General features: G+C 42.4%; 1 protein-coding gene across 25 annotated transcripts in view; it reads right to left on the bottom strand.

Moving 5' to 3' along the window:
- DMD (dystrophin) overlaps positions 1-22,518 on the bottom strand; it is a 2,010,563-nt gene that overhangs the window by 1,168,233 nt on the left and 819,812 nt on the right. For all 25 annotated transcript variants that reach the window (XM_065590838.1, XM_065590858.1, XM_065590878.1 and 22 more), the window contains 3 exons: positions 21,445-21,625; positions 2,671-2,816; positions 1,522-1,734 (listed from right to left, as the gene is read on the bottom strand). In XM_065590838.1, the coding sequence (XP_065446910.1) occupies positions 1,522-1,734; positions 2,671-2,816; positions 21,445-21,625 (540 nt within the window). The remainder of the gene's footprint in view (positions 1-1,521; positions 1,735-2,670; positions 2,817-21,444; positions 21,626-22,518) is intronic.

Here is a 22,518-nt window from a genome sequence, read left to right as displayed (position 1 = left end):
ATTAAGGAAAGGATAGTACCTGAAACAGCGTACTTCCCAATATTTCATTATATTAGCAATGAACACAAACCCAAGTCTTGCTATGACAGCCAAATTCATTATTTTCAGAATCCAAGTGCTACCAATTAAACCAAATTTAGGATTGTTGGGGTCTTCTGGAGAAGACTAGTTCTTAAATTGTTCATTACCTAATGATGATAATTTTTTTTGTGGTCAAAACTCCCGTATGGTCAAAGAGAATCAGATGAATGAATGTTTTGTTATTTTGCTACTGGGTTTTTCTTTGCAGAAACAGGGATACAAGACCAACCATGACCCTGCTAATGGAACATTTATTCTTGATCATATGATTGGATCGTATTGGATTAAATAGGAAACTGTGGTCTCAACTCACTCAAAAAATCCTATTTTGCTATAATCCATAACACAAAAGCAACAATCAAATTCTACTTGAAACAAACCAAGGACAGGGACTGAAATATTCATATATTGTAAATGGAGCACTGTATGTAACAACTCACATTGTGCTGGTCAACCTTGAAAAAGGCTTCAGGGTTACTTTCATTCCCTTGTCCTTTATGAGTACTTAAGTGATCGTTTACATGGAAGGAGGATAGAATAAAACTGTAAAGATACTTTCTGCAGAATACTTTCAGAATTTTGGTGCCTGGTTAATCAGAATCAATTTGAAAATTGTGCTTTAGGATTATATACAAATGGAACCGAAATATATTAAAAATTGAGACATGAATGACATGTTACAATATTTGTTTGTCCAGGTTTCCCCCAATCTTGTTGTTCATTTGGTGAGCACCAACATGACTTGTCAACTAGTGTCTACATAAGATCTCTGCCATGAAGAAAACAATCTAGGGCTCTACTCCTGCACATTTGTATATAAATAATTTTACCTATGTGTGTAGTACAATGGGATCCTGATCTTTGATTAGTGACCTCTCGTAGTTTCTACCACAATAGAAGTAACAGTGATAATGACAACAAAAGTAATCCATTGAAATCAAGATGGTTAGAGTTGCATGGAAAGTGTTAGAAGGATTACAGTGATGGGGGCCTGACTTTATTCTCACTGAAATCAATAGGAGTTTTGTCATTGTTTTCAACACAAGCGAAAACAGGCAAACGGTAAGAATTCTGGGTGAAATCCTGGACTCATTGAAGTCAATACCAAAGCTTCCATTGATTTTAGTGGGGTGAGGATTTCACTCTTATAACAATCTATCAAATGGATCATCATTGCATCAGTCAATCAACACCTTAGTACCTGCCAAAGGTTTAGAATTTTTAAAGTGCCTTTATTCTGATTCAAATACCCATTGCAATACAAGAATCTCACACATGGATTGACTTGAGACTCCTCCCTTTTATCTTGTTTTACTTCAAGAAATAACTTTTGCAGAAATATATAAAAATGCACACATATATAAACATTGTTATGTCACTGGACACCAGAAGATGGATGGGTGTGTATGTGTGTGAGAAAGAGGGATAACCCCTAATAACCTGAAACTGCTGGAGCTTAGTCATCAGGTCCTCATGTTTTTGGCAACGGTCTACCAGCTGAGCTGATAACTTCTTCCAGCGGCTAAGGATCCCCTCAATTTCAGATCGATATTTCTGGCTGAGCTCTGCAGGGGCTTTCCTGGACATTTCTTCCACAGTTGTGCTAAGATAGTTTAGGCCATTTTGTTGCTCATGTAGAGAGCTTTGCAAAGCCTGTGACATGAAAAATTAACATTATATTAATTCACTTGGAACATACTGAGCTATTTTGAACACTTTCTCCCCCAGAAGCAGTAAAATATTATTGAGCAAATGGCTGAACAATTCTTGTAATAATTTCAAAGAAAAGAATTACACACTTCACCATGACCGAAGTAACAGTTTAATCTTATTCAGAAAACAGCTGATTAGAAACACATTCAGTTGCTAATTTTAATGGTATAAATACATGGATAATTAAATTCATTGAGACATTGTATAATCCATTAAATAATTTATTATGGCCCCAATGATTACCATACACTTACCTTCAAGGATTGATCAGTATATTGATCAGCATGGAGACTAGATATTTTCTGCTTTGCATTTCTCTATTTTCATTGGCATTGGATCCAGCAAAATGCTCTTTAGCCATCAGATAATAAAACAATACTAAAAGTCCACATGCAGAGAAGCTTTATGCCCACTGGCAAAGCTCATCCCACATCTGTCTCTGCTTGGAAATTTGACAGGAGTTGCAGATTGGGATGGAAAGAAGTAAATGTTCTGTATTTTTCATAACACTAGTTTCTAATGCATACATGAAAACATTCATTACGAGCTGAATGCCTAAGTGCTGTAAATATCTCTGAGAACATTTTGTTTCTCGTGGGGAGATGCAAAAGCTATTCCCCTAAGTTGTTTAGTACCTTAAGTATTTGTTTCAACTCGCAAATACCAACCTTGGTGCTTTTTTCAATAACACTCAGAAGCCTTTTCAATATCAGTAAGTAGCCCCCCCGACCCATAGCCTTTGGGCTAAATCCTCAGCTGCTGTAAATAGTCATAGCTCCATTGACTTCAATGGAATTACGATGATTTAGACGAACAGAAGTTCCATCCGCTTGTGTTTTTCAATCAGAAGGCTTTTTTCACAGTCTGTACACTTACCTTTAGCTCCCTGAGTCTCTGCTCCATGATCTCATATTCAGTGACAATAACCTGAGGTATGGAGAGTTTGGTCTCTGACTGCTGGATCCACAAAAGGATAGTGTTCATGGTCTCCTTATAGTGTGCAGGAGGCAAACTGTCAAAATCTAAACCAAACGCAGGGAGAAAAAGGAGAAGAAATTTAAAATGTTTCATTTTCTCTTAACTGAATCGTATCCGATTGTTAGGATACTTAGAAGTCCTAGGTAAAATCTTGGCCCTCTTGAAGTCGGAGTTTGCAACTGACTTCAATAGGGACAGATTTTTCACCACTAGATCTTTTAAAAAATGTACCCAAAGTAGTATTGGAGGACAAAATGTTTTGAATAATTTATGCATTCATCCTTACATTTTTTTTTTTTACTTAATATGTTTTGGCTCTTTAGTTTCAGAGTGGGATGGTACTGGTAGTTTACTGGTAGTTACAGTACAATATACCTAAACACGGCTATTTTTGATACCAGACAGACAGACCACTGTATCTTCTCTTGTTTTCTATTTTTTGGACCTCAGTTCTTATTTTAGAACTGCTGTAGGAAGTGGCATCACCATTTTATGGCTCATGTTAGTGTGTCTAGCATATCTGTTAAGGTAAAATGTTCTGCTTAGGACAGCTGTTAAAAGCTTATAACGTTAGCGTAAAAGAGAAATTCAAGCTGAATTTTATTGGACTGTGCCCATTAAACTGACATTACAGATGTCTGAAATAGACAGCATCTGGCATAGACATGAGCATCCCATAAGTAGAGTTGCTCCCTTCTGCCCTCCACCATAGCTTGCACTGCAGTCACTGAGAAATCACACACAGATTTAATGGCCACTTGAAAATAAAATATTTTTCAATTTCTGCCACACCATATTAACAAACTAAAAATGCCACAAAACTATTGTACCTTTATTATCTCTACAGTGTGCATGTTTTCAAAAAGATATTTTAGAAAGAAAGAATGTTTCATTGTGTCACAAAATCCAGAACTGATAAAGTTTGTACTTGCATAAGGTTTTCACTGCCATCTTGATTACACTCTAATAAAACAGTGAATGCAATTTGACCAAGATTTTGAGATGTGATCAGTGATTCTGAGTGCCTCAACTTTACGGTGCTTGGCTTGTGATTGCTTAAAGGGGCTTGATTTTCAGAAAGCACTGAGCACCCACCCTCTGAAAATCCGATGCCTGTAAGCTATCTCTAGTTGGGCACCCACAAATTGAGGCACCTAAAATCACTTTTTGCTTTTAAAAGTCTTGGCCATCATGACTGGTAACAGTGGATTTGTGTGAAAAAGTGCTTGCTGTTGTGAGGGACAAGTGTTGCTTTCTTGTAGTATACTTTCTCCATCCAAAATTCCAGTCTCCCCTAACATCTGACCTGGAAAACACTGGAAAGGGAATTCCTCCTGCTTTTCTCCAGTCAGAACAGAGTGTCCATTAAATTAGTCTTTTCAAATCGGATTTCCTGCCTGGCCCATCCCCTTCTCTGGGAGTCTTTCCCTGCGGCAGAGGGAGGGCTCCAGGAGTGGAACTCTATAGTGCTAAAAATAGCAGTGTACATGGGGAGGCAGGGCTTGGACGAGTGTGACCCTAAGATCATCCCAAAGCCAGCTGGCACACTGTTGTCATGTTATATTCCGAAAAGGTGGCATGTAACATATCACTGGAAAACTAATTACTTACTGATCATTAAAAAGCAACAGAGGGTCCTGTGGCACCTTTGAGACTAACAGAAGTACTGGGAGCATAAGCTTTCGTGGGTAAGAACCTCACTTCTTCAGATGCAAGAAGTGAGGTTCTTACCCACGAAAGCTTATGCTCCCAGTACTTCTGTTAGTCTCAAAGGTGCCACAGGACCCTCTGTTGCTTTTTACAGATTCAGACTAACACGGCTACCCCTCTGTTACTGATCATTAATATTCTTGCTGCTGTATGTACGGTAAACCCACAAAGGACTTTATAGATATGTGTTGAAAATGTGTTCTGAAAATGCATTTGGCAAGCAGTGCCTAAGCCATGCCTGTTTCAGACAAAGGAATGTGATTCCATTTGCTTGAATTTACTTGAGACCAAAGACAAAGAAAAGCATATTTATATGCAAGGTAAACAAAGCCATCAGGAAGGCAAGTGGGGAAAGATGACCACTTAATCTTGATGGGGGATAGAGACTACACCCACAGGAAACCTTCCTGCCTCTTGAAGCATAGTCAATGAATTTTCAGAAGCTCTAAACAGAGAGAAAAAGCCATTTTGGCATCCTTCACTTGAGGAGACAAAGGAACCAAACACCTTGAGCACTCTGAAGGGTCCTGGCCAGAAAGTCTGGTTAGCCATGCTGGAAAATAAACTTGGTGAGAAATGCTTCTTTGCACAAGAATACCATATATAGGAATACTTCTGAAACAGATCTCAGAACTGGAGGGAAACAAATTAGCATTGTTGTTAGAACAGGCTCTACAAAAGTCTTTTATTTTGAAAACCCTGCCAGAAATAATTTAAGTCATGCAAACATAGCTAGCAGTTTTCTGCATTTTAAATTAATTATGGTTCCCACTATTCAGAAAGCTAAATAAAAATTCATACAGAATCAAAAAGATACCAATTTCAACTAGCCAGTGGCAGTCTGATTTAAATATTGCCTTTAAAAAGCCACTTTTCATTTCACTGGAACATTGTAAATTCCATTTCACTTTTTCCACCCCACTTTCAGCTATACAATGTACGTTTGCAATAGTTTTCACTTTTAGCCAGAATAAATATTTTTTTCAGTACTACACTATAGCTCAGTACTTCAGGAATAATAGATTTTCCTTTTTTAAAGGTTCTTGTTTTTCACATGTGAACCCTGCTCTATTGGACATTTTTTGATTTCTGCCTAGAAGGAATAATAACCACTATTATTATTTACCAAAAGTGACTGTTACCAAAGGTGACTGATCATTTTCAGGCTCTCTGCACAGGTACTGCTGCGGAGAATTATTTGGAAGAGCCATCTGAGGGAAGGGATCAGAAGGAGACCCCATTGACCAGAAGGCCCTTGGACCGCTACCCCTTCCTCCATGTGGGCACCAATGACACTGCCAGGAATGACCTTGAGCGGGTCACTGCAGACTATGTGGCTCTGGGAAGAAGGATAAAGGAGTTCGAGGTGCAAGTCGTGTTTTCGTCCCTCCTCCCTGTTGAAGGAAAAGGCCCAAGTAGGGACTGTCAAAGTGTGGAGGTAAATGCGTGATTATGCAGGTGGGGTCAGAGAGAGGGCTTTGGATTCTTTGACCATGGGATGTTGTTCCGGGAAGAAGGATTGCTAGGAAGAGATGGGATCCACCTAACGAAGAGAGGGAAGAGCATCTTCGCAGGCAGGCTTGCTAACGTAGTGAGGAGGGCTTTAAACTAGGTTCGCCGGGGGACGGTGACCTAAGCCCCGAGGTAAGTGGGGAAGTGGGATACCATGAGGAATCATGGGGAAGGTGCAATGGGGGGTGGCTCCTGATTCATACTGAGAAAGTAGGGCAATCAGCTAGTTATCTTAGGTGCATATACACGAATGTAAGCAGCCTGGGAAACAAGCAGGAAGAATTGGAAATCCTGGCACAGTCAAAGAACTATGGTGTGATTGGAATAACAGAGACTTGATGGGGTAGCTCACGTGATTGGAGCATTGTCATGGATGGGTATAAACTGTTCAGGAAGGACAGGCAGGAGAGGAAAGGTGGAGGAGTTGCACTGTATGTAAGAGAGCAGTATGATTGCTCAGAGTTCCAGTATCAAACTGGAGAAAAGCTGGTTGAGAGCAACAAGGGTGATGTCGTGGGCGTGTGCTATGGACCACCAGACCAGGAGGAGGAGGTAGATGAGGCTTTCTTCGGACAATTAACTGAAGTTTCCAGAACACAGGCCCTGGTTCTCATGGTGGGGCATCAATCATCCTGACATCTGCTGGGAGAGCAATACAGCAGTGCACAGACAATACAGGAAGTTTTTGGAGAGTGTTGGGGACAACTTCCTGGTGCAACTATTGGAGGAACCAACCAGGGGCCATTCTCCTCTTGACCTGCTGCTTACAAACAGGGAAGAATTGGTAGGGGAAGTAGAAGTGGGTGGCAACCTGGGCAGCAGAAACCATGAGATGGTTGAGTTCAGTATCCTGACACAAGGAAGAAAGGAGAGTAGCAAAATACGGACCCTGGACTTCAGAAAGGGAGACTATGACTCCCTTAGGGAACTGATGGGCAGGATCCCCTGGGAGGCTAATATGAGGGGGAAAGGAGTCCAGGAAAGCTGGCTGTATTTTAAAGAAGCCTTATTGAGGGTGCAGGAACAAACCATCCCGATGTGGAGAAAGAATAGCCAATATGGCAGGCAACCATCTTGGCTTAACAGTGAAATCTTCAGTGAGCTTAAACACAAAAAGGAAGCTTACAAGAAGTGGAAACTTGGTCAGATGATTAGGGAGGAGTATAAAAATATTGCTCAAGCATGCAAGGGTGTAATCAGGAAGGCCAAAACACAACTGGAATTGCAGCTAGCAAGGGATGTGAAGGGTAACAAGAAAGGCTTCTACAGGTATGTTAGCAAGTAAGAAAAAGGTCAGGGAAAGTATGGGACCCTTAATGAATAGGGGAGGCAACCTAGTGACAGATGATGTGGAAAAAGCTGAAGTATTCAATGCTTTTTTTTGTTTTGGTTTTCACAGATAAGGTCAGCTCCCACACATCTCGAAGAACAGTTGCGAGAAGGTGAGTAACCGTTTTTTCTTTTTCAAGTGCTTGTTCACGTTGATTCCAATCAGGTGACACCCAAGCCCTAAATCAGAGGTGGAGTCAAAGTTAAGGAATCACTGATTGGAGTACCGCCCTGCTGAATGCTGCATCTTCTCTGGCGTATCGGGTGATAGCATAGTGAGAGGTAAATGTATGCACCGATGACCAAGCTGCTGCCCTGCAGATCTCTTGTATTGGGACCTGGGCCAGGAATGCAGCTGACGAGGCTTGTGCCCTTGTGGAATGTGCCATAAGAGTTGTGGCTGGGACCTTGGCCAGCTCATAACATGTGCAGATGCAGGCTGTGATCCAGAAAGATATTCTTTGAGATGAGACCAGGAGTCCTTTCATCCGGTCTGCCACCGCCACAAACAGCTGGTTCGACTTCCTGAATGGCCTAGTGCGCTCGATGTAGAATGCTAGCGCTCTCCGAACATCCAGTGAGTGCAGCCTCTGCTCTTGGATACTGGTGAGAGGCTTAGGGTAGAAGACAGGTAGAAAAATGTCTTGACTAGTGTAGAATTATGACACTACCCTAGGAATGAAGACTGGGTGATGCCTGAGCTGCACCTTGTCCTTGTGAAAGACCGTATAGGGTGGGTCGGAGGTCAGAGCTTTAACTCAGACACCCGCCTGGCTGATGTGGTGGTGACCAGTAAAGCCACCTTCCACAACAAACAGAGCAGGGTAAAAGTTGCCAGGGTTCAAAAGGGCCCCATTAGCCTGGAGAGGACCAGGTTAAGGTCCCATGCGGGAACAGGTTGTCTAATCTGTGAAAATAGATGTTCCAGGCCCTTGAGGAAACGCCTTACCATGGGGTTAGCGAATACATCCAGACCCTCCCAGATGGAAGGCCCCAGCAGCTAGGTGCACCTTGATGGATGACACTGCTAGGCCTCGCTGTTTGAGATGTATAAGGTACTCCAGGATGAGTGGTATGGACACCTGCAGTGTGTGGAGGGGTGTTGCTGGGCCCACCAGCAACTCTTCCACCAGGTGGATGGTTTCCTGCTGCCAAGTAGAACCTCCCTTACTGACTCCTAGCATAGGAGCTTCATGGGGTTTAACCATGAAGCTTCCAGGCCGTGAGGTGGAGGGACTGGAAGTCTGGGTCCTGATATTCTCCACCCCCTCCTCCCCTGCATCCCGATATTTCTTGTCAGTGATCTGGTCACCCTATTCCTGCCCCTTCATCTATAGAAATCCTGTCTTGGATGAGGAGGATATGGGCTCTGTTGTTGCAGTTGGGGCTTGAAGTGCTTGCTTTGGATTGCCAGCATGTGCATTCCCAATGACTTCATTGTCACCCTGGAATCTTTCAAGCTATGCAGCTTGGAGTCAGTCTATTCGGAGAACAGCTTGGCGCCCTCAAAGGGAAAGTCCTGCCGGGTTTGCTGCAACTCCGGGGGTAGCTCGGACACCTGAAGCCATGATATCTTCCTCATGGCTGTGCCTGAGGAGAGGATACAGGCAGCCAAGTCCACAGAGTCTAGGAATGCCTGCAGTGAGGTCTATGCCACCGCCTTCCCTTCCTCCACAATGGTGGAGAATTCAGCCCTAGAGTCCACAGGGATCAGCTCTTTAAACTTGAACATGGAGGCCCATGAGTTGAAGTTGTATCTGCTGAGGATAGCTTGCTGGTTAGCTATCCTCAGCTGAAGGCCCCTAGTGGCATATACCATCCTACCAAAAAGGTCCATCCTTTTTGCCTCCGTCCACCCCTGACCCCAGGCCCTCCGGACCTTTTCATCGGGCCCCTGTCCCGCAAGCCCTTCTGGCCCCCTCCTTTCCACAATCTGAGCCAGCTGCATGCCCTGCAGCTGGTTCACTTCTGAATCGCGCCAAGGAAACAACTATACACGCTCATGTTCCACACGTTTCACTTCCTCACCCTCGTGTCCCGCCCTGATACCAAATGGTGGGACTATCTATCACCTGTGGAGGGTGAGGAACCCTGGTGGGCCAGCATCTAGTCCACCCTGGTCCCACAGCCTGCCGGAGATATCTGTTGGTGGCTCCTTCATGGAGCCATGAGCACGGGTGTGTACCTGGAATGGTTCACCCCCATCCCCAACACCTGACCCTTTTGCGGCATGAGGGAGAACCTGGCACATGCTTCTCTTGAATGCGCCAGGTTGCAGCCCCTTTTCCGACTCCTCCAGAACCGCCCGTTTAGGTTCTGGCTGCACTTGTTTATATTCTCACACCCTGTCCGTGGCCTCATCATCGACCTCCTCCTAGTTCTCACCAAAGGGGCCACCTTCAACATCAGGAGGAGGATGCTAGACGAGGGAGTGCTCTGCGACTGTGGGGCCTATTTCTGCTCCTCCCTGGTTTCATGCATCCCGGAAGAGTTCCTCTGGGTGGCGTCTGCTGGCTCACTAGACAGCTTTGAGGAGCAGTGGGTGCTGTCCAGGGTTCTCTGGATCCTTAGTTTTGAACCTGTGACCTTCACTCCTACTCCTGTTATTTATTAGCTATCCCCCGTATTCAGTTGGTTCCTGGGTTCAGTGGTCCCTCCTGCAAGGCTGGGAGAGGGGCTTTTAGATGTGGGCAGGCTTGCACCCACCCACCTCCCAGGATTTCCAATAAGGCCTCTTTAGATTTGGGGGCTGTCTCTGTCACTCTTTCTCATTGACTGCCAACATGACCAGAAAGCATGGCTGTGGGTGTGAGAAAGATATTTGTAGCCCTTGGAAGGGACAAAGTATTTGCATTCCACACCCCGTGCGGTCAGCAGAATCATCATAAGACTGCCCTAGAGTCTTGGTGTCGGTATGAACTGTCTTGATCAATGGCAGAACTACCCACGATGGACCTTCAGGAGTAAGAATATCCACCATGGGGTCCTCGGCCTCAATCACTTCTTCCACTTGCAACCCCATGTTGCGGGCAGTCCGCCTCAGAAGGTCCTGATGTGCCCTGTGATCAATCGGCGGAGGGCCTGAAGCTGAAGCCCCTGTCACAGCCTTGTCAGGAGAAGACGATGAGGTAGCCTGAGGAGGTATTGGGTCCTCCTGTGCCTCCGGCTCCCTGACCTCCTCCTGGTCAGTGCCTACCCCTGTGGTGGCTGTAGCCTGACCCTGTGGCTGCTACTGTGCCGGAGTAGCCTCGGCAGTGACCTGAGCCTGAGGGGGCAGCTGGGACAGGGTGGCATCGGATCTCTGAGGTGTAGGCCTGTTCCTGGCAGAGTGACACAGTCGGTGATCTGAGGTAACCGACCATGAACCCCTTGAAAGGGAGCCCTGGGCTTGATGGGAAGCCCAGGGAGTCCAAAAGGGCTATTGTGCCTGGGGCTGCCACTGTGGCTGCCAGGTCAGCTGCTCCTCCCTTCGCCATCTCTGAGACCTACGCTGACTAAGCCTGGAATACAATGAGTCACCGTCAGAGTCCGAGGAAGCAGACCCTGATCACGATGACCAAAGTGGTGCCGAAGGGCCCTGCGCAGGAGACTGGTGCCAGGTCGACCTTGCAGGAGACCGGCACTGGGAATCTGGTGTCATAGATTGGTGCCAATGATCGAGGTTGCGATGCAGGTCCTCTGTGTCGGTGCCAGTCCTCTCTCAGTGCCGGGGATCAGTGCTAGTCCACCCTTAGTGCTGGAGAGGGGGAACGTCGCGCCAGTGCTGAAGATGCTTTTATGGAGCATGGTGCCGGGGAGCGGTGTCACAGTGATAGCGACTGAGAGAGGTGCCGCGGATGGTGCCAAGCCAGGGACTGTGAGCTAGCTTGCCTCTAGACGGTACCGGACATATCGGTACCGGAGGCTTGTTCCTCAGAGCTGGGGCTGTGAAGCCGTTGTTTCAATTAAGTCTCCGGAGGCTTCAAAAGTGTTTGGGGTGGAGGGTGGTTCAAACTCCTTCACCTGGCACTGCCCTTGTGGGTCATATATTGAGCGCCATGAATGCACCACTCCAGGGAGCTCCACAGCCAACCCAACGGGAGCTGCTAAGGGAAAACTTTCTGACAACCATGCATGCAGCACATGCACACCTGATTGGAATCAACGTGAACAAGCACTCAAAGAAGAACAGGCTGTGACTGCCAGACATCACAATTGGGTATAGGCATCTATGGGACTCATGGGGAAGAAGCAAATTGCTGGGCAGGGAGGGCACAATAAGAGACACTAACTGTGCCTGGAACTCTGTTAGCTCCTATGTGCTCGAATAGACTGGACTGGAGAGGTGACCCCAGGCACCTAGCTCTAGAATGGACTGTCCCAGGGGTCTAAACAAGAACTGAGTGCTATTACTCAGTTGAACTGTATCTTTTAAGGCTCTGTGCCTCCAGTATCTGCAAACTTTCCCTTTACTGCCAGCCCTAATAAAATACCCTTTATCTTAGCCATGTTTCAGTGGTTACTGTGACCCACCAAGGCTAGTACCTACAAGACCTACCTGCTGAAGCACCTACTGTGCTTGCCTGTGAGTTGTGATACACCTGGCACATTACAGGCATGCTAAGTTTTTGGTGTACCAGGCAACTGCAACAATTACACTTTTAATATTAGCTGAAGGAGGTGGTGCAGGCGCACACCTCTTAGAAGACAGACTCCCTTGTGATTGCATGTTTGTTGTCAGGAAATCATTGCAATATTCAGGATGTTGTAGTGCTCTACCAAACACCTGCTGTCATGATGGCTACCACAGGGTGACACTGGCCCTTCAAGAGGGAGCAGGGCCAGTGCACCTGTGACTCATTGCAACTGAGGGGAGAGAAACCTGGCAAGCCAGAGCTACCTGAAAGCACTGATACAGCGAGGAAGAAGGGCAGGTAAGAGCTGCCTGAAGAGGAAAGGAGAGATGGGGGTGGGAGGGGGAGAGATGGGAGGAGCAGCAGCAAAAGAAGCAGAGGTGGACAGCTGGTATACCGAGCCACTGGGAAAAGCAAAAGCTGATGGGGAGGATTGACCAGGGCTGAGGAACCACTGCAGAGTAAAAGGACCGCTTGTACACAGGCCTCTATGAGGAAGGGGAAGAACCAGCCTGGTTAGGAGACGCTGAGCCCATAACAAGAGGCTTGATGCTGGAGGGTGGATCCCAGGAGCAGGCATGCTTACAGGGAGAGAGGCCTGTCCGAGAGAAACACTGCAGGGGGATCTGTCACAGGAGATCTGACCTGGGGCTGTGGGAGAAGAGTTGCGGAGAGAAGTGGGTCTTGGAACTCTCAGGTAGAAGACCTGGAGTGTGAGGTCCTGGAGCAGGAGCTAAAGGAACTGTGAGCGAGTGGCTAATGACTGTTGAGTGGGTGACCTGGGAATGGTGACCTTTGAATAAGATTGAAAAATTGCTGCATAGTGTAACCTTGCTTTACTTTGGAGTTGAACAGGAACTGTTTTTACTACAAAGTGGACTTTAGTGTGGACTGTGGCATTTAAAATGGGCTTGAATTTGCTGTTGAAGGCGACGACACTACTTTGCATAGGTGAATAAAGGGGAAAACTGTGGCAGGCACACTGTTGTGCCCCAAGCGTGCCACAGGGGGCATTCCAGCCAGGACCCACCTCATGACCATGGCAAAATGGCAAACAGAGAAAAATATGTAAATATTACATTTTTTTATATATCTATAGCTATATCTTCTCAGTTGCAGGACACTGCAATTCCAGGAGTCAATACCATCAATATATGGATTAAAGCCCACATAATAAACACAGATATAGATGTGCCCAAGTATGAGTTCTGGACTCCATCATAAAAACCACATGGACAGAAGTCAGGAAGACAGAGTATTTCTGCAGTAGAATCTAGTGACAGGACCCTAATGAAACATTACCCAGAAGGAAGAATGTAAGTTAATGACTCTCAGCCTCAGATATTAGAAGGCAGTTCCTCCCACAGTAGTAGAAAAATGTTGCATTATTTCCTAAGATACAAATGCCCCTTCCCATCTCAGCAAGGGGAATTTTGGTCAGACCAGCTGGTGATGACCAACTCCTGGGAGATAGAGGGGAGAGCTTATGCCCAGTCATGTAGAAACTGAGCTCTTGTGCCTCATAGTGGACATAGGAGAGTGCCTGGGAGTGGGGCTTCTCTACCAGTTATTGGCCAGCTAGGACTGGGGAATTAAGAGACTTGATTCATTTGGGGAGAGGAAGGGGCCATGAGAGTCAAAGTCCTTCCAGGTATCTGGGGGCCATTTTGCCACTATTACTGCCCTGCTCAGCCTCCCTGATAGTCAGCTGCATTCCCAGAGTGTTGTGGGTCTGACCAATAACCTATTTTGGGATCAGGAAGGAATTTTTTCCTGTTGGACCAAATTGGCAGGGATTCCCAGAGGTTTTTTTCCACCTTTCTTGCAGCCTTGAGGAAGCAAAGTTTAAGTTAAAATAATGAAGAGTAGGAATTTTAATGCTAGGCGGATTCTAGGACTTGCCGCTGGAGGCCCAGGCAGATAACAGTGACAGAACCAGATTCCTGAGGTAAATGAGAGCTGGGACATGGCTGGGGGACCTTTTGCCTTTAAGGAGAAGGGCAGACCTGAAGACTTCACAGACTGAAGTCCCTCTGAATACCCTCTAACCCTTCTCACAAATGAGAAGGTATGAGGGTTCAGAAGCGAGCTGTGTCCTAGGGGTTAGGCAGAGCCTCCACTCAAAGTTATTATATAGTGTGTGTGCCATAATGCCAAACTAGACTCAATTAAATGCTAGATTTATGGAAGAGGGTGTGCAGATAGTGCTCCTCCCCATTGTTAAGTTAATAAAGTTCTGCCCTGATGATTAACTCCATCACTGTACCTGTTTTTCATTCACCTATGTGTCCTGAGCAGATTACCCTTAATTTTAATAGGCAATTTGGTTTATTTTTAGGCAATCACTGAATATAACTGAAATGTTCACAAAATTTCCCTTCGATAAGAAATACCGAAAACTATTTGTTTAGTTGAAGAAAAGCTTTATCCCTTTCTTTAAAAGTGGAACAATCTCTGTGAACCCAAATTTGGGCCTGACATTTTAAAAATAGAAACACACCATTTATACAAAGCCTTATCAGACGCCACCTACAGTGGACTTGATCTAGGACTTCATTTTTGGTCAATATATATACAGTGATATTTTACTTTGATTTCTTAAATTCCTGGAAAATATTATATCTACATTTTTACTTTGTGGCAAAGCAACGATGGATGGTCCTTTTGGTTAAGACATGGGACAAGGATTTGGGTAATCAATTTCCAGTTTTGCCACAGATTTCCTGCGTGAGCATGGGGAAAATCAGTTGGGGCCCCAATTCATCAAAGCACTCAGTGGCAATGAGGGCTGTAAAAATACCAAGAGAAAGGACAAGAGTGAGCTCAGACTGAGAAATTCATTAAGACAAAAATAGCAATCTATTTATTTTTAGCAAGCAGAAAAATACTGCAACATTTGAAAACAGTTCTTCTCCCTTTCCCCCCATATACTTATTGAACAGATTTCTTTTCCACCACCTGAAATTAAGTACGAGAGATTTTATTCCAGTCTCAGTCAAACCAGCGTACATTCTCCATACACACACCCTATCTACTCGTTCCCCCTATAATCAGGGTAAATTCACCATTCATCAGCTCATTGTTACAGTAGAAGACAGGCAGCAAATTTGAATCAATGGAATCATTTCAACTGATACAATTGTTTCCTGCAATGAATGAACTAGCTTGAATCTCATAAATCTGCACTAAAAAATGCATAAAATAGCAACCATGACTGATCACCTATTTTTTTAAAATCATATGAACTACCATACTTTTCTCAAAAAGAACAGGAGTACTTGTGGCCACAGTGGGCAGTAGCCCACGAAAGCTTATGCTCTAATAAATTTGTTAGTCTCTAAGGTGCCACAAGTACTCCTGTTCTTTTTGCGGATACAGACTAATACGGCTGCTACTCTGAAACCTGTCATACTTTTCTCAACTCCTTTCCTAGGAACATACTTTCTTCCTTTCACTTATTTTGTAGTACTTATCCTTGATGCTGATAATCAAAGTCCAACCTTTGAGAAGCTTTTCTGCTTTTCTTCTTATACTGATAAGAGCTGTGGGTTCCCCCGCCCCATTTTTCCTCCATGTCATCAGAAACCATCAAAGTGCAACCTTTTAGAATCTTCCATAATATTGTCAGGGAACATCATCAATGCTCTGAAAGTGCTTTAACAATTCCTTTTCTCTGATTTAGCTTCTTGTTAAAAGAAATGGTACAGGCAGGGTTTTACCAGGCTTCCAAGAATTAATGAACCAATATAATAAAAAATGATTCAATTGTTTTATTAGATGATATTACATGCATTCCCCCCCTCATAAATTTTAATTTTAATTTATCATTGAGGGAGGGGGAAGGTAGGAAGGGAAAATAAATTGGACATACAGGAAAGGCCAATATCCAATAAAGATTAATTCTATAGATAACTTGTTTCTTTTTTAAAGGGGAAACACTAATATGAGAAAGTCTATAGCCTAATAAAAATGAAATTACATCTGTGCTGCTTATTAAACTCTGTTTAACCACAGATGACATCTTGGGAAGCAGAATTAATATATATATATTAATAGTTTTATATATATATAAAACTAGCGAAAAAACCCTCCAAAAAGCCAATTCAAAGGAATATTTTATATTAATTGAAGAAAAAGAAGTGTTTTTAAAAATAATGCATAGCCTATATCTGCTTGGGGACTCAAATATAATGTGCACGTGTATGATTCATAAGACGCAGGACTTTATTTTTAAATACACAATTCTGAAAAAAACCAATATTTATCATAGGATTCTGTGTCATTTTGTGCAAATTCAATCTCTAAATTACAGAATCTTATGCAAGACTATGTGAAATGTTCAAGGTTTAAAATATTCTTTAAATAAAGAAAAACATGAAAGAAGGAAAACCAAAATGTTGAGCTTATTGTGGTGACTGTGTTTTGCATAGTCTTGGGGAGCTATACTGAGATCGCCAGTTGAATGAACTCTTGGATACAGCAGTTGTTGAAGTTACTGGATTCACACTGGCTACCAGGGAAAATGGTGGAATATCTTGAAAAAGGATATGGTGGGAGATGGGGGAAGAGGGAAGAAAGCAAATCAGCTCAAAATGACTAAGGAAGTGAAAACATTCCAAAAAATTTCTTTTGAAAAGGATAGGAAGAAGAAAGGGTAACATGCACGCTACTAAAAAGATCCATCATCAAAATTAACTATATGGCCCTTCATTTGCAATGTATCTAACAAAGGTACCATACCATGGTATGAATGAGCCACTTGCTTATGGGGAAAAAAAAACAGATTTGAGACTCGCTTTCAGATTTTCGTTTTAACCTTTTTTTTGGCTCATTGCCAAACCAACCATCAGATGTCTGTGGGGAGGAGTGTATTTTTTTTTTTTTAGTGCGGTTCTACTTTGAAAAAATATCAGTGCGGAGCTGGCACTTTTTTAGATCTATGGCTGAAAAGTGTGATCTAAGTGTTATCATTAGTACTCAATAATTCTGTACCCTGAGTACAGACATATCTCTGTTCAAACAAGCATTTTTACCGCTTGTTACTGCTATTAGCATTGTGGATACAATGTAGCTATAGAGGAATCAAATAGATTCTGTTCTGTCCCATGAATCAGCAACAGAACTTTATATAAGCTCTGGTTACAAGAATCTCAGTTGCTACTTTGGTGCGTCTCATCAGATTTTTCCTAGGCTCTTCTGTTTGGTATGGATTCTTTGAGGATACTATGGAATTTAGCTGGGTCCCTGAGTTTACAGGTACAGATCATGTTCTTCCCACTTGGATGACTATGTTTTAATCCTAGTTTGGTACAGACAGTGGTCTGTGTAGGGTAAGGATTTTTTTCTTAACATTTCCCAGGTTAACAAGTGTAACTAACCCAGAAACAAACCAGTTTAACTTTCAAATTTCAGGCTGGGTTTGCAGGTCGGTCACTTAGAAAAAGTATCTTTTTGAATTGTAAATTGAATAGATTTGACGTGAAAATTCCTGATGGAATTATGGTTGGAACCTCACAAGGACATTTCTACAAACCCACGTTCCAAAGTGGGATCACCATAGGTAGGAAGGAGCAATGAATGAGCACTGTATTTGTGAAGTAGAGGAGACCACAAAAAGGAATGTCAGGAATGTAACCTTACTATTGCCTCCTCCAAGCTGAAATTCTTCTCTGCTTCCATCCCACATGCTAAATGCCATCATGAAGAACTTTTCTGAGCCATGAATCACTTTGTCAATGCAGATCACCTTCTCCTATGCCACCCCAGAGAGAAGTTCCCCTCAATGTGTGGAACAACTGACACATTTCTCACCAAAAACCACCTGTCGCTACGATGCCCTGTTTAGACAGCAGTATACTGAGACCAGGTTGGGAAAAATGCCCCATCAAAAAATTCAGCAGTCACAGAGCAAGACGTTCAGGAAGCACTGGAAAGAATCACTTAGGACCTGTGATTCAGATCTATGCCAATCACGGCTGATGAAAGATACCAGGGAGTACTTTAGCTCCCCTGCTGTCAGAATCTGTCAACCAACTTGAATTAAGGGAACCTGTCAACCACCCTAAAAGCATTAAATAGTCGGACTATTCCCAAGACACCTCCTCTCTTGACTAAACAAATCTTGTACATCTCAAGATAAGCAGATCTCACTGTCCAACCTCTCATTCTTGAGCAAGATAATAATGAAACTAGCTGCAAATTACCCTCCACATAAACCAGTATCTTGGCCAAGTACCCAATGGGTAATTACATTACACATATCCAAACTGACCCTGCAATGTCAGGTGGAAATGATATTCTTCTCAACTCTTGGGTCTAAACCGTTGCATACGGCTGCTCTTTACTTTTTTAAAATACCAATATTCTAAGACGACACATTTAATTGTAAAGAATTATAATTAAAAAAAACCTAAAAAATTGAACAGATTTGAAATCCACTGAAATCTTTCCAGATATTCTCATGAAAAAAAAATCCTAGAAGGACACACTTCTTTCCTACACAAACAGAACAGATTTTAAAGAAATTATAGATGGGGAAAGCTAATCTAAAGAGAAATTCAGTTGTTTGAACATGAAATAAATATTGCTTTATATAGCTTACTGATAACAAATTCACTGAACCCAATACATAGGGAATAAATTGCTCATAGGGTTTTAGAAAACCAACAGAACATGGGGAAGAATGTCTCCTAAAATGAGATACCCCCCACCCAAAAAATAACCACCTGGAAAATAAAGATTTCTGCTCTCTCCAAAACATAGTGGTCCTCAGCCACCAAGAGACAAAGGAATTTAACAAAACCTAATGTTGAATCAAACAATGCCTTGTTTATCACATTTGGGATACTAATCAAATAAAGAGAGGACACACGCACTGCTGCTGCTAGGGCTGCCAAAGGCTATTCACAACTCAGAAAATTTAATCTACAAAAGAAATTAACCAGAAAGAATTTATGCATACAAGAGGTGTAAATATCTAATCTTCCAATGAAATGCAGACATTTTCTGTTATACAGAATAAAGAAAATGTATGAACTCTCTCTGTGTGTATGCACACATTACTGATTATTACTGGAATACTTGATATCTTTAATCAGGAGTAAAGTCAATTTTTAATAGTGGCATAATATTTTCCTACTTTTGAAAAAGAAGATTTAATTCAAAAGTGGTAAATAATGGAAAAAAACATGAGCAATCATATAGGCGTATGATTATATAAATTAAGATTCATGATTACCTAGGTTCTGTTCCCAGTTCTGCCACTGTTTGTCCTTGGGAAAGTCATTTGTGAACAAATGTGTTTATTATATACTTCTTTTCGAATTTAAATAGTATAAAGCTTCCTTACACAGATTTTTAAATGGGGTGTCTGCGGTGTAAACCTTTCTGGGTTTTGAAAATTTGATGCATCTGAGCACGTGATGAATAATAGTACTTGGCATATATAGAATTTAGCATCTGTAGCTTTACACTTTACATCCATTAGCTAATTATTTTCCATAACACCCCATTGTGGTTGGTACATCGGTAGATAAGTACTTTAATCCCCATTTTAGAGAGAGTGAAAATGAATCCTGGAGAGTTTAGGTGACTTGCTCAAGGCCACACAGCAAGTCAGTGACAGAATTGAGACCAGAGCCATCTCCTAGCTGCCTGCCTAATCTACTACACCATGTTATCACCAAGTCCCATCTTGAATCTAATCTAATTAATAAATTAGTGTCTAATGAACCATCACTGCAGAATCACAATGCTGTTTCAGACAATTATTTAGGGAAATACAGGAAAATGCACATACATACGGACATAAAATGATCAGTATAGAATGAGTTGGATCAAATGGATTTTTGGAGCAGAGCAGGATATAAAAACCCATTCCTCTCTCCTCCAAAAATCAGGAGAGATTTGCTTGAGCTGCGAAGTTTGGACCAAGATCTGAATTCTTCCAAAGTGTACAATGAGGTAGGTTAGGATAAAGGGGTTTGGTTTGGGGTATGTAATTCAGATTTTGGTTGCACTGGAAAAGCATTAAATACTAAATATCTTCTTTCACTGTGAACAAGGAAACTTACAGAAATAGAAGTATATTTTTTCGTAAAGATGTTGCATGTTTTTGATGGCCACTCTATCTTATCAAGAGTTCATTTGGAAAGCAAATTTGAAACCTAAGCACAAACCCAGCTCTCACAACTCTGCTATTCAGTGTTTTAGCTCCACAGTGGCAGGCCAATGTAATAAAATGAAAAAAAAATGTCTCAGTGTTGAGACTTAGGCCCATTTGTATTTTCTTTTCTCTTATTGTTGTCAATGTACTTAACATATTTTCTAATGTATTATTATTATTATATCTCAGAGTATCAATAATGCATCGTCTTCATACAGGAGTAAAAGGGGTGCTCTCAGTCTAAAAAGATGTTTTGGCTACAAATATATATTTTTGTTCATTCTCTGTATGCCTTTCTGTTGTTCATTACCCAAGTATCATCACAGTTGATTTATCAATTGAGCAATATTTATGCAGATGTACGTCTCTACTGTCTCTAGTTCTTCACTCTCACAGCTCCTATCCCGCCTGAAGCCTCACTAAGCCCTGCAAGCAACTGCATGTTTGCTTCCTTATGTGCATTGCCTTTCCAGAAAACAGATTCCTATAAGGCCCCCATTAAAATATGAACAAAGGGAAAATAAGCCAGATTTTCAAGTAGTATCTGAGTATTGAAAAAGCTAAACCAGAACTTGGGACAGTAAATGTAAGGCTTTGATTATGCAAATGTTGGTGACCACTTACACACACTAGTAGTCTCATTAACATCACTGGGAGTACGTGTTGAGTAAGTGATTTCCAACATGAGTAAAAAAGTTGCAAAACCAAACACTTAATGAATGGGTGGCTCTCCAAATTTTGGCTTACATATTTTTTCAGTGCTCTTTGATAGCTATACTATGACTTATCTCCACAATATTCAAGATTAATTTCAAAATCTTTCTTTACAATTCACATACAAATATCTCAAATACTCTCAGGTAAATGATGGGATTCAAATATAGCAGTGAAGCCACTACTGTTGTTTTGTCTCTCCCAGGGTTAGCCACCTGCACTACATAATTCTGTAGGCTAGATTCACTGGTACAATCTATCTGCTTTGCATTTCTTCAGTGGCACCCAACAGAAGTAAACCTGGTTTAACTGGACAGTTATATCAAGGCTGTTTGGTGTTGCTGGGAAGTACTGGCCATATGTGTGCTATCCTGGGAATGCTGTTTGATAGGGCAATTCTGAGTGTGAGCTGTGATTGCAAGTAAACCTTTAATTTCTCAGGTGTCCACATTATTAAACATGCACTAAACTGATTAATAGATATTTCTGAAACAGTTACAGAAAATAGACCACCACAACTCACTTCCCTTTTGTAGAGCAACATTGGGTAGAAAGAAGCAAATTAAAATAAATTCTGTTTCAAAAAAAATGTCGTGGGTACAGTAATTTCTAGCCATGAACAACACTTACTGGTCTGTAGCTGTTTCTCTCTGGCCTGTACATCAGCAAAAACTTGTTTGAAGTGGTTAGTAAAAGCTACAAGGTCTGCATCAAGGAACATTGGCCCTTGCTCTTTTTCTTTCAGTGCTTTACTTTGAAGCTTTAGCTGCACAATTTTAGGCTGAAGGGCTGACAACCGGGAGACTTCATCCTGTATGGTGAAGACAAACATTCCTGAATAAAATCATCCTACAAGCAATTCTTCATCAGATCACCACAGTTTTTATGGAATAAAAGAGGGCAAGAGAACATCAGATATTCCTAATTCCTGAAACAGAAAATGGTGATGGAGAAGAACTAAAGTACTAGTTTACTTAGTTCACCTTACTGCCAGATTAGGATTGTTCTTTACTGTGTAAATCACCAATGTTTTGTCCAGTCAAATTCTAATATGCTCAGTGAAGTCCTTCAATCTTCCTGCAGAGTGGTCACCATAAAAAGTAAAATGTAACAACAGTTACTCATTTGTGGCATCAGATATGAAACTACTTTCTTATACTGAGAATAAGAAATAACTGTGCAATTTGACATGTTATGAAATGGTAACTGTTGATGATTATTCACTTTTTAAAGGTGACTACTGCAGGTGTCTGTATAAGAGTAGAGAAAATATCTTGGTATTGGCTGAGCTTCCCTAGAAAGTAGCGATAGACTCAAGTTGAAAATTTCAGGACTGCATCCAGATTTTGTGTAAGGAGCTCTCCACACTTGTGCCCATGCACAAGAGCTGTCCAAAATCCTAAATCAGCATATCCTTTGTGCTCCCTTCTATGGCCCCTATTGGTGCCAGTTGCCAGAAAAAGACCAGCAGGGCAAGGGTAATGATCATGACATGATTTTAGCATCCCCCCCTACAGAGTTGTACAGGACCATAAAAAGGGACAAGCTTCACTGTGATACACTACACTCACTGGAAATACTGCTTGGGAACTCTTCTTGAGTCTGGCTCAATTACTCTTGGGAACTCTAGGATGGCCCAAGGGCACACAGGACATAAACTAACCATATGTTAGCAACATTGAAATCCTGCTAGATATAGCAGGA

Source organism: Chrysemys picta, chromosome 1 (genome assembly GCF_011386835.1).
Source record: "Chrysemys picta bellii isolate R12L10 chromosome 1, ASM1138683v2, whole genome shotgun sequence".
NCBI lineage: Eukaryota > Metazoa > Chordata > Testudines > Emydidae > Chrysemys > Chrysemys picta.
The sequence above is the reverse complement of the archived record's forward strand: the minus strand, read 5'-3'. Positions and strand labels throughout refer to the sequence as shown.